The sequence below is a fragment of the Macrotis lagotis genome, chromosome 6 (assembly GCF_037893015.1).
Source record: "Macrotis lagotis isolate mMagLag1 chromosome 6, bilby.v1.9.chrom.fasta, whole genome shotgun sequence".
NCBI lineage: Eukaryota > Metazoa > Chordata > Mammalia > Peramelemorphia > Peramelidae > Macrotis > Macrotis lagotis.
Genome location: NC_133663.1, coordinates 166,949,064 through 166,962,900, shown reverse-complemented (window position 1 = coordinate 166,962,900; position 13,837 = coordinate 166,949,064). Strand labels below are relative to the sequence as shown.

Below are 13,837 nucleotides of genomic sequence, written 5' to 3'. Positions count from 1 at the left end.
ATAAAACATCTTTAGAAGTCAATTTCTGGGAATTCTTAACAACTGAGATATCAGCAAAAGCTTCATGGTGGGTAGTGACAATTCAGTTGAACTTTGAAGGAAGTGGGGAGGTGGATGTGAGAGGTAGATGTAAGATGGAGTGTATTCTTGGTATGGGGAGCAGCCATGAAAAGGAACAGAAATGGGAACTGAGTACAGAGAAAGTCAAATAGTGAGGAATTCATTGAATAAACTATTTTTTTCCCATTTTATACTGAAGATGTTTGATAAACGGTTTTATTTAATTCATTTTGTTTGAGGGACATTCGAAGATCTCAGTTAGTAGAAAGGCTTTCCAGACAGCACCTAAGATTTTCAATTGTTATTGAGAATCATAGAATCTTGAAATTCCCTTGGGGGATCCGGAGAGGTCAACAAACTCAATAACATACCTTTATGGGAAAATTTTTTATAATCCATATAGATGTTATAGTTTGAAAGGAACTATGCAATTATAATTTTCTATGTAGCACTTAAATATTCTTTGAATATTCATTATTTAGTGTCAAAAGATTGTGTTTCTTATGGCTCAGTGCCAAGTTGGTGTTTTCCATGTCATAGTTCAAATGTATTGACATCTTTTTAAAAAATAGAAAAATGATGCACAAAGCCTAAACGTGAAACATTTCAGAGGAATACTGAATATGCTTTAAGAAGTCAGAGCTGTGAGATGTAATGGATACTTCACAATAATATCTAGCAATGGAATTTTGTGAACTTCAAAGTATTTGCTATTTTGTGGTCCAATGGCTTAACTGTAAATATTTGTGTGTCTTTTTTTATTAATGCAAAATATTAAGAAAAGAAATACAACATGGAACTTATCAGGCTAGGTCTGTCTTAGAAGTTCATCTAGCAAACTAGACATGATATGAATCATTCCATGTATCAAAGATATGCATTCTTTTTAAAAAGTCCTTTATTCATAAGTATGCCATATAAGATGTAGTCTGTAATTTCAACATTTGAGTCTAGATACTGCATAAGTTTTTATCAGAGTTCATTGGTGGAAATTTTTTGTTTTTTAAAGTTTAAATATCTTTGAATATTTGAAATTTGTTACTTTGGACAATGCAACTGAGTAGGTGATTATAGTGTATCAAAATCCATTGTGAGAGATTATTTTAATGACTCTCTATCAGCAGGAAATGTAGACATGTGAATAAAAAACAACATAATTATAATGACAGCATGAAAGTAGAGTAGTGACACCCAGAAAATGCAACTAAAATGCTCTTGACAGTCGTGGCTAGAAGCTTTGTTTGGACCTTTAAGTAATAACTGTTTATTTTTAAATGAAACTTCTTCAAGTAAGGGAGGGAAAATGAGAATGTGAAGCTCTTTGTCTGGAACATGAAATGAAGATCTGTGTAAATGTTCTTAATAGAATATTATGCTAAGAAAGTACAGAAAATGAACTATACTTCACTTGTTCCAAAATGGATAAAAAAACCCAATAGCCCTAAAAATTACAATGATGATGATGATGATGAAAAACTTTGCTAGCTGAATTGGTGATCCAAAATTCTTATTTATTATAAATCACTCTATAAATTGATGGAAAGAAAAGAAATTTGAATTTTATTTTATCTTTAAATGACATTAATCGATTTCAGATATACCATTTTCTGAAACTTTGTCCTAAGGATTTCCTTTTTTGTTGTTTTTGTTTTTTACTAGGTTTGGTTGTTAGTGGAATTCTGGAGTCCTTACTTGTTCAATCTTTTCAATCATGTCCAATGCTTCATGACCCCATCTGGGATTTTCTTGGCAAAGATTCTGGAGTGGCTTGCCATTTCCTTCTCCAGCTCATTTTCCAGATGAGGAAACTGGGGCAAATAGGCTTAAGTAACTTTTTTCAGGTTCACAAAGTAAATGTCTGAGCCTATATTTGAATTCAGGTCTTCCTGACTACAGGTCCAGTGCTCTATCCAGGAAGACATTCATATGAGTTCCCTCAACTTACTTTTTCTTCACCACCTCAACATTTTTCTATAATTTTATGTTCACCCTTCTCCCTTTATCTTGTTTCTAAAGAATAAATATCCCCTGAAATTGCCTGACCAAGGTTAACTGTTCTGAATAGAGCAATGTTTCCTTCCCATCCCCTCCAACTTTCTCCAGGATTGCATTCTATTACTTGCCTTTCTTCTTGTACCTTCTCTTATTCCCCATGAGTTCTTTATGTCTAACATACAAATGTTAGGTACAATGGATAGAGGACTGGACCAGTAGTCAGGAAGAACTATTTTTTGTGGGTTCAAATCTGACCTCAAATACTTCTTAGCTCTGTGCCCCTGGACATGTTACTTAATACTATTTGCTTCATTGACTCATCTGCAGAATAAGCTGAAGAGGAAGTAGAACCTCCCCAGAATTTTTTCCAAGAAAATCCCATCAGCATCATGAAGAGTCAGAATTGATTGAAAATGAATGAACTTACAAAAACAATAGCAACAAATGTTTAGTTTCCCTAAATTTTAAAAACATAGCATTTTATGCCGTTACACCCACCCACCCCCCATAAACACAAAATCACCTTCTTTCTTTATGCTACTTCTCTAAGCTACAAAGACAGAATTATATAATAGAAGCGGTATTGTAGTCATGAGGCCTAGATTAGAATCTCAATTCTGTATTTACTAGTTTAGTGATCATGATCAAAGCTCTTAATTTTTACACAAATTACTTATCTCTAACTGTAAAATGGAGATCATAAAACTAGTTCTAATACACAGGGTTGTCTTTAGTAAAGTGTTTTGTAAACTGAACATAAATTTATTGTGACATTACCATTTTATCTTCTCTTTATGACCAAATTTATTCAAATAATAGTTTATACTATCTTTGGACCTACACTTTCATTCTTTCTAATAAATATTAATTATTTTGATTTGACTTGTATTTCAACCCCTGTACCAAAATTATTTTCTTAGAGGTCAACTATGATGCAAATCCAATGTCATTTTGTCAGTTCCCATTCTCCTTATACTCTCTTTATTATTGCACATTTATCAGTCTTTCTTCCTCAAAATTCTATCTTACCAACCACTCCTTGGATTTCATTTTCTGACTCTGCTTTTATCTTCCTAAAAATGATTATTTGTCATACTCTATTCTCAACTTTCTTCAGTTTTTTTCCTGTCATCACCTTAATGATTTCATAAACTCCCAAAGTTTTATTTTTCCCCCTCTCTCTGAAGACCACAAAATCTGACCTCTTTCCTGAACCCCAGGTTTTATTTCCAAATTTCTGGCTGATATTGCTCCTTAGATTTCTTCCTAGTACCTTGAATTTAGCAGGACTAAGCCAGATGCTTTAGATCCTCCCCACCAAAGAGTTCTACTTCTGATTTTCCTATTTAAATTGAGCTTTAGGGATATGAGTGTCTTCTATTATTGAGGAATCATTTGTTCCAATTAGCATGACAACCATTCTGTTTTCTTTTATCAGTTAAAAGGGAGTTATTTTAGAAGAGCCTCTGATGGTGTTAAAGTAAATCACATTCTACCAGGAGAGAAAGAAACCCCCATTCTTTTCCTCTGTGCACTTCTTTGTCATTTTTTAAGATTAAGTACACCACTTCCCTTTCTATAGTTTACCAGGCATGAGCACCTCTTGTTCCTTGATACTAGATCTCAGATAATTTCTTTGTCTGCACAAGGGGTGCACAGGCAGACAATCAACATGTTTAAACATCTTCTCTTTAGAATAAAAAAGAACTGTATAACCTGCAATAGTTCTGGTGTAGCTCTGGACATGAATTTCCAAGAGTCAGGTCAGGTGAAAAACATATCCAAACACACAAGGTTGGGAAGTGAAAACCTACCAACTTTATTTTTGGAAACTCAGACTTTTTATAGCAAAAACTTATCTCAGGAATGACGGGTTAAAGGGGACCCAGTTTCACAATTTCATGGGTAAATTTACAATATTTGTTCTTAGAAATGTATATACTTGTATATACATCTCTATCAGAAAAACCTTTTACAGCCACCTCCAAGGCCACAGTTTATCCCAAGTTGGTTCACTGGTGAGCCAACAGATCCATACATATCTTTGATGGAAAAAGGCACCAAGGACATGTGAATATCACTTCCAGGGGCTGACCCTCTATAGAACTGGAGAGATGTAAAGTGTTAAGTGGAAAAAAGTCTACCTTTGGCAGTAGTTTTCCTTTTGAACATTCATTTCTAGAAAATATATTTCTAAAATATAGCTTTTCAAGAGAAGTGCACTGATAGAGAGGGTCTATTTAATTATGCCTTGAACCATTGAAATTAACCTCCTTTTCATCAAGCAGTTATTAAATGCCTTTTGTGTATAATTTGTTTTGCTAAATGCTAGAAATCAAAAGAAAAATGGGAAAAAGACCCTTCCCTATAGTATTTGCATTCTAATGGAGAGAAGAAATGTAATAAAGATAAAAATGTATATGATAATCAAAAATGAAGAAAGAGCTAATCCTTGAAGGGATCAGAAAAAGATTCTTGTGCAATTTAGCTTAAAAACTGAGCCTTGAATTAAAGGTAAAGAGAACATGAGGAACATTGAGTAGGCTTGTTGAATAAGAATGTATGAAGGAGGGTAATATGTAACAAAACTGGAAAGGTAAGTTTAAATTGGGTTGTAAAATTGCTTAAATGCAAAGATGAGTTGTTTTTATTTTATCTTAGAGACAGGAAGGAAGAAACCATTAAAATTTCTTAAAGCAGGGATCAAAATGGTCTGAATTATCCCTAATGAATATTATTTTGTCAGTTGTTGAAAATTGATGAAAAGGGAAGATTGGAATCTGGGGGTACAACTGGAATATAAACTGTCCAAGCAAAAAGTGATGAGAACTTGAATTGTGATGATGGAGATGCAATTAGAGAGTAGGCTGGTGCAAATGTAATAGGGAGTAAAATTTGATTACTTATGGCAAATGAGAGAGAATGAAGAATAAAAGATGACTCTACTGTTATAAGCCTGGTTGACTTCAAAAGAATAAAGGGTGATGCTCTAGCTAAAATAAAGTTGTTTAAAGGAGAGATAAGATCTTGGAAGAAGAAAATGAATTAATTTAAACATGTTAAGCTTAATATGCTTATATTAAAGCTCTGAGTCATCCACAGAGTAATAATAATAATTACAGAATCCTTATTTTTCAGGGACTACAGAGGTCATGTAGTCCAAACTGTCCCTGAGAAGAATGGCAGCAAACCACATTTCTCCTCTATTTGAATAATTGGAAATTCATTAAATCATATAAGCTTATACCATCAAAACTGTGTATGTTCAATTATCCATCAAAAAGCAAAACGTCTTCTTATTAATGAAAATGATCTCTTATTTTGACATATGATTTTTTCCCTTTCTCTTCAGAAAATGATGAGGTCATCAGTTTTTCATATGTTTATCCTGAGTATGGTGACTGTAGATGTGATTGTTGCTGCTAGCAACTATTACAAAGGAGAGAATTTCAGAAGACAATATGATGAGTTCTACCTGGCAGAGGTGAGCATATTGATTGATTTTTCCAAGTATAAAAAAATGAAGAATTCCATTGACCAGTTTTCACTATGAAAACAGTACCCTGGCTACAATACTGATCCTTCCTTTGAGGGAACTAATCCATGGCCATTGAATTCTTCTATTCAGATTAAAAGAAATGAAAATTGTTCATCTTTGGTTAATGCAATTAAATCAACTGAAGCTCTTCATTTTACCCATACCAGATTCTTTGCTCTGAATCTCCCCCCCAAAACAAACAACACTACTGTCTATATATCTGGATGTTTTGTCTCTGCATGATTCTAATTCTTATTTCTCTCCCAAATAGAATACATCTTTCACCCCAGAGCACTTCTGCCTGGCAGCTAGTCCCAGAAAATAACTATAATTTTCATTCTCTCATATAAATTATTACAATAGGCTCCTCCTAATTGGTCTGTGACTCAACTCTCTCATCACTCCAGTCCATGCTGCACATTACCATCAAAGCCATTTTCCTAAATACAGACCTTACTATGTAACTCCTTTATTCACTAACTTTAGTGGTTTCTTTTTTGCTTATAGGATAAAATATGAACCTCTCTCTATAACTTTTAAAAGGCTCTTTAAAATCTGGCCCCAATCTATCTTTCCAGGTTCATTAGAAATTATCTCCTGACCTCTACTATGCATTTCACCCAAATTGGTCTTCTCCCTGTTCTGCATAAATAGGACATTATCTCTCCTATCTCCATGAACTTTCACTGGCCATCCATAATACCTTTAATGAGTTGCCTGGTTGAACTGTATCTCATAGAGTGCCTCTTTTCCTATGCAATTTATAACTCAAGCACCATCTTTGGCAGGAATCCTTTCCTGATATCTCTAATTGTCAGTGCTGTGCCTTGGAAGTATTTGATATTTAGCAGCTTTGTGTATATATATATTATATATATATATATATATATATATTCACATTTATTTAGTTTATTTTGTGTAATATTCATTTTATGTCTGTTCAACTAGAATTTAAGTTTCTTACAAGTAGGGTTTATTTTATTACTGTTTATGTATGCCCAGTGCCTATAGTTATTGGATTTGGGACCAAAACCATTGTTTTAAGTTATAATACAAATCTTTTCTCATCTATCCAGGAGCATCCTGATTGATTTAGGATTTTTTTTCTTTTTTGTATGAGCAGACAATGTGTTTTCACAACCCCTCATGAGCACCCTTATGAATACATGTTTATTAGGTTTTACCAGAATATATTCTTTTATGTCACTCATGCTGCAACTTCATGAGTAAGTAAATAACATAATTATTAGTCTATAAAGTGATACTCGGAATATTATGAAAAAGTCCATTTCCCAAATATATTTTGTATGATAAATGATTTACTGAATTTAATCAATGTGTCATTAAATCTATGTGGCTTTTAAGATATTTAATATGATTTCAATGGATCAATATTTTTCAGAAATCTTATATGTCAATGGAAAATAACTTTTTTGTAAAAATGTGATTTATGAAAACTCCTTTTAAATAATTAGAGCTCACAATTATGTAGCAAATAAAGGTTTATTAAATAATTTCCTTACAAGCCTGTGATGTAAGTAGTGAGAATATCATCCTCATTTTTCAACAATATAACTGAAACTCAGTGATTTATGTAGTTTCATGTTATTTTTCTGATTATGTCAAAATAGGGAATCAAACACAAGTCTGTGAAACATCAGATTGCTGATATTTCCCATATGTAATATCTCCTCTACAATAGAAAATACTTTGTAAATGTACCCCAATTTAAAAATCACAATATGTGAATGTATTCTGGTTTTTAATTTAACTGTGATTTCATTAATTAATTTATTGGATTTATTGTAAAGAACTCCTTTACCAGAGCAGATCATTAATATTTCTTTTGGTAGAAAAATTATTCTGGTCACAAGAGTTTGAGTGACTTGTCTAGGGTCATAGAGACAGTGGCAGAACTTGAATCACTTCAAAGATCAGTTCTCCATCCAATGACAAAATGAAGACAATATGAAAATAATATTTTTTTAAAAAATAAATACATTTAAAATTATTTATATTACAAAGATATTCTACATTCTAAAGATAATTTTCTTCAGGGTTCTTCAGATCTTGGTTCAGTCAGGTTTGATTTTGAAAAATACAACTTGCAAGATTTTTCAGGAAAAAATGATTCCTTAAAGCAAGGTGTACCTTTAAGAAATAGACACCTATGTGAATGTCAATTCATGATTAATGTGTCACTTCTTAATTCCTTCTTGGAATCCTTTCCTCATTGTTCAGGTTGTCCCTGAGAGTATGTAAAAAAGCTGTCAAACAGCCTTCCTGAGGGTGGTTTCCAGAAACAAAATGTCATTGATAATGAACTTATTCTGGAGTAGAGCTTCTGTAGGCAAGGTGGCAGAACTGCCAAATTACTTATTTCCTATTAAATTTCTTATCAGTGTAACTGGTATCCAAATGGTGTAAAATCTTTCTTGCTTCCCTGAAAGTATATTCCTATCAGATTGCTCTATTTTCAATTGATGCCAGTATCAATCTTTTATGTCTTACAGTACAGGGTATAGGGAAAAAATTTTTATGACAGTTTCTCAGGTTTCAGAAAAAAACTATAAATGAATTTCTCACTTTTTTCCTTTTCTGATAATGGAGAATATCTAGCAATAGTAATATATGAATATATATATATATATATATATATATGTGTGTGTGTGTGTGTGTGTGTGTGTGTGTATCTATGTACAAAATGCTTACCTATATGTACATTATATAATATATATAGATATGTCCATGTGTGTGCATATATATGTGTGTATATGTATATGAATAAACTCTGAAGTTGATTTTTTTGTACTCTACTTAAAGTTATTCACTGTAGATCCCTCATATTTAAAGTTATTCATTTCACAGTGAAGGAAGGGGAAACAGACTATAGAAGTCAAGTCTAAGACTAGATCTCTGTCACAGTGCAGTAATCTTATGCTTTATCTAACAGTCTTTTTCCTAGCAATCTTCATCCTTTGTATCGTATCACCAACTTGAGCAAGAAAGAAAAAAATCTACAGAATAATTGTCACAAAGACTCTGAACTAAGGCTATTCATTTTATTTCTTTGTGTCTAGCTCAAATACTTGCTGATTTGTTATTCAATATACAATTCATAAAAAAGTTTTATCTGGTTTCTCAGAACACAGCAGATTAGAAGCTAAAGTGGAAGTTCTCAGAATTTACAGCTTCTCCAGTAGTGGGTGATAAGTAGGTAAAAATAGTATGTGTTTTATGTTTCCAATCTTCCCGTATGCTAGCATGACTATAAAGTAGATGCAGAACTATTTTATTACATAACAGTAGTTTGCAATGATGACCTTTAGACTTTAAGCTTAGTTAACATGTGGTATTCTTCAGGTGAATATAGAAAAGATTCCATTAAAATGTGTAAAAATTGTTGAAAATATTATTGGGTATTTCAGGCAATTTTTTATCTGTAAAATTTGCTTAAAATATATTGTTTTCTGACAATGCTAGATTAATCAGGACATACTTAGCAATAAAATAGGACTCATTTGAAATAAGTTTCATTAGATGATGTTAAAATTATTCTTATTGGTAAATGTAAACATCTCAGATACAAATATGTGATTTGCTTGTTAAATATGCTTAAATATACCACTTTTCCAATTAATAAAAACACATACATAGCATTTTGCAATCCTACATTTTCTCCCCTAAGTAGCTATATCATGAAATTTTTTCAATTTATCCTTCATAAAATATGGGAACACAAAAAAAGAGTATATACAAAACTTATTTTATTTAAATCAACAATTTGTACTTGAATCAAATAAGTATTTCCAAATTCACTGGTAACTAATAGATTACTGCTGGAAAATAGTCATTCTATACATTCCGTAAAATTAAATATAAAGGGGGCAGCCAAGTGATGCAGTGGATAGAGCACCGGCCCTGGAGTCAGGAGTACCTGAGTTCAAATCTGGCCTCAAACACTTAATAGCTAGCTGTGTGGCCTTGGGTAAGCCACTTAACCCCATTGACTTGCAAAACACCTAAAAACAAGAATATAAAATAATGGTTCATTCCATGTTTAGCAAGATAGATTATATAATTTATCTGAGATGACTGTCTTTGAAGCATCAGATCAAATAAATTATGACTTCAACTCCGACGTGTTTCAGGAATAATGTGGTCAACAGGGAAAGAAAAGAACAGGAAATGAATTGTGATATAGTTTATACCCCTAAGAATTTTAAGGTACTATATAAATATCACTTAATTTAGGTAAATGAAATAATTGAAAATGAGACAATTATTCTATTTTAAATAACATTAAAATAATTAAATAATTAATGGTTAATATTGAATTATAAGTAATTAACAATAATTCAATAATTAAAATAAAAATTTTTATTGAATTAAAGAGGGTCAAAACTTGAAAGTTATATCTACTTTATTGATCTTTGAAGAATGAATTGATTAGTTACTTGATTAATTTTCAGATATAACTGTAACATTTATATGTTAAAATTTTGATTGTATCATCTTAAAATAAAACCCACAACTGAGTTATGAAGAATGAATGTTGGTCTTGTAAAGGTAGGATGAATGAAATTGAATAAAATAGGGAATTTATATTATCACTTTAATCAGGACAGCTCTATTTGCCTTACCTTGATTACCTTCAGCATTTCTCTTATCTACAAAATGCTTAGAAACAATGTTTTTAGCATTATTTTTTTTTAACAAGGCAATGGGTGTAAGTGAAATGTCCAAGGTCACATAGCTAGGTAAAAGTTGGTGTCTGAGGTCAGATTTGAACTCAGGTCTTCCTGATGCCAGGTCCAGTGATCTATTAACTGTGCCACCTAGATGCATTCTGCATTAATTTTTAAAGTTAATTTAGGTTCATTTTTTCTGTTTATTTTTTACTTTTAGAAAGATTTTATTTATTTTGAACTTTATAATTTTTTCCCCTAATCTTGCTTCCTTCTTCTTAGCCCCCAGAGAAGGCAGACTGTTAGTCTTTACATTGTTCGTATGGTATACATTGATCTAAGTTGAATGTTATCAGAGAAACTTCATATCCTTAAGGAAGAGAAATAAAGTATAAGAGACAGCAAAATTACATAATAAGATAACTTTTTTTAAAATTAAAGGTAATAGTATTTGGTCTTTCTTCAAACTCCACAATTCTTTCTCCAGATCCAGATGGTATTCTCCATTGCAGAAAACCCCAGATTGGAATGAGCAAGTCCATTAAGGATGATCATCACCACCATGTTGCTGTTAGGGTGTACAGTGTTCTTCTGGTTCTGCTCATCTCATTCACCATCAGTTCATGCAAATCTTCCAGGTTTCCCTGAATTCCCATCCCACCTGGTTTCTAATAGAATAGTATTCTATGACATACATATACCAGTTTGTTAAGCCATTACCCAGTTGAAGGACATTCACTTAATTTCCAATTCTTTGTCACCACAAACAGGGCTGCTGTGAATATTTTTGTACAAGTGATGTTTTTACCCTTCTTCATAATCTCTTCAGGACATAGACCCAGTAGTGGTATTGCTGTATCAAAAGCTATGTACATTTTTGTTGGCCTTTGCGTGTAATTCCAAATTGTTCTCCAGAAAGGTTGGATGAGTTCACAGCTCCATCAACAATGTATTAGTGTACTAGATTTCCCACATCCTTTCCAACATTGATCATTGCCCTTTCTGGTCATATTGGCCAGTCTGAGAGGTGTGAGGTGGTATCTCAGAGATAATTTAATTTGCATTTTTCTAATCAGTAGTGATTTAGAGCAATTTTTCATATGACTATGGTTCATTTTGATTTCCTCATCTGTAAATTGCCTTTGAATATCCTTTGAGCATTTGCCATTTGGGGAATGGCTTATTTCTTTAAAAATTTGACTCAGTTCTCTGTATATTTTAGAAATGAGTCCTTTGTCAGAAATACTAGTTGTAAATTGCTTCCCAATTTACTACATTTCTTTTGATCTTGGTTATAGTGGTTTTGTTTGTGCTAAAGATGTCTAATTTAATGTAATCAAAATTGTCTAGTTTATTTTTAATGATGCTCTCCATCTCTTCCTTGTTCATAAACTGCTTCCCTTTCCATCGATCTGATAGGTAAACTATTCTTTGATCCCCTAGTTTGCTTATAACATTGTTTTTTTATGTCTAAATCCTGTAGCAAATAATTTAGATTAATTTTTAATGTTAATTTTAATTTTTTGAACTCTTCAGGTTAAATTTCAAGTTAAATTGTTGTAATTAGCATTATAGCTTGAGCTATTTGAATAATATATAAGAATATTGAAAGTACAGGAAACTTAAGTATAAATGTGGTTTTCTAGCACCATTAAAAGTTTGTTTAATTTTTAACAACTGGCAAAGTGTTTCATTCTATGAAACAGAATATAATGAAAATTATATAATTAATCTACCATTAATGATTATTAATTTGTTTTATTTAATAATGGAGAAATTATTTTTATTAAAAGTAGGAATAAGACTATAGCTTTAAAGTACTTGAGTTTTCCAGAATACTTTACCTTACTACAACCAATTAAAGAAGCCTATACTAGTAACTTTATCCCTTTTGTATGGATGAGGAAAATATGGGTCACAGGTTTAAATGATTGTCATAATATGCCTTTATAACATATTTAATTTCCTGATGCACTAGTTGATGCACAACTGTGACACTCTTTATATGACATAAATCAAATAAATAGAATTGTAATTTTCCTCAAATTGAAACTAATTTTATATTTATTTTTTAAAAAGTCTTGTGTACATGTATATGTATATGTGGAAGAGAGAAATATCCAAAGTCATAAAAAGAGTTGATTCTAGGTTACAGACTGCTAGACCAATCCAAAAAGTAATCAGCTGCCCACTTTTAAGATACCTTGCTTTTTATTAGGGGTGAAAACCTAAGATTTAAACTAGTCCTTACTATCAAGGATGATATATCTATTGCTCATCCCCAAAGAGAATAAATGTACAAGAAAAAATAATATGAAGCTTCTTAACTAGGTATTTTCATTATTTTAATCTTGCTTCAAATCCATATAGTTTGTGATATACACAAAAAAAGGCAGAGGTTAGCATGGTTGACAGAGCATTAAGCCTGGAATCAGGATAACAGAATTAAATTTGGTCTCAAAGATTTATGCATTTTGGACTCTGGACAAATCCCTTGTTTGTCTCAGTTTCCTCAATAGCAAAATGGGCATAAAAATAGCATCCTAGTATTATTGAGAGAATCAAATGAAATAATGTTTTTTTTTTTAAAAACCACTTACCACACAGTTCCTATCACATTCTAGGTATTGTATAACTATTTATTCTTCTCCCTTCACTCTCTACCTTTTAAATTTTCCATCTCCAAAGTTTTAATTGTCTTTCTAGTGATAACCAAAGATCCCCAGGCCCATAAAGGAACCTGTGATGAAAGAATCTGATACATCAATAAAAAATGTTTATTTTCTGAGGAAAAGGCTTGTAGGGAAGAGAAGGTCCTACAGGGAAGTAGAAAGGGAGAGGTCTAAGCTGCTCAAAGAGGAGTGGGAAAAGGTAAGGTATTAAAGTTTATAGAGTCTATCTCCAAGGAGCAGAGGATTAATGGAGAAGACATCTATAAGACAAATTAAGATAGGTACAGTATGTTCAGAAACTCACAAGCAATATCGTGACTTTGTAGCTTCTGCTTAAGTTTGCCTCTGAGTTTATCAAGACTGGTTTCAGCAATTATTGTGTTTGTGTGTGTGTGTGTGTGTGTGTGTTTGTGTGTGTGTCTGTATGTGTGTCTGTGTGTGTATCTGTGTTCTGTGTCTGTGTCTGTTTGTATGTGTATACACGTGCATATAATACATATATATATTTATATATATATATATATATTAGTATATATTACAATGAATTTCTTTCATTTCACTTTGACTGATGGGTTGATAATGTTTCATCAATTTTAGCAATTGACAATATTTCATCAGTAACATTCACTTTTTAAAAGTGTTTAAAAAGAAATATGTCTAAGTTAAGAAAAATGTATTACCCAAGGTAACAGGCAGTTTAGAGAGAAAAAAGAAATTAAACAGACGTTTGCTTAGAAGGAATTGACATTATTATTTTAAACATGATTTAAATCGATACTTTTAATAAAATTCCATCAAAATGCAATGTTATCAAAGACAATATTTTGTTCTAACTTATCACAAAGAGATGTTAGAGCAAAATGTGAAAGAGCATATTTGATTTA

The 13,837-nt window shown here is 31.8% G+C and overlaps 1 protein-coding gene across 1 annotated transcript in view; it reads left to right on the top strand.

The window, feature by feature from the left end:
* The window catches only part of NALCN (sodium leak channel, non-selective), a 278,783-nt gene that overhangs the window by 32,409 nt on the left and 232,537 nt on the right, over window positions 1-13,837 (top strand). The window contains exon 5 of the mRNA XM_074192773.1: window positions 5,408-5,539. Coding sequence (XP_074048874.1) covers window positions 5,408-5,539 — 132 coding nt within the window. The remainder of the gene's footprint in view (window positions 1-5,407; window positions 5,540-13,837) is intronic.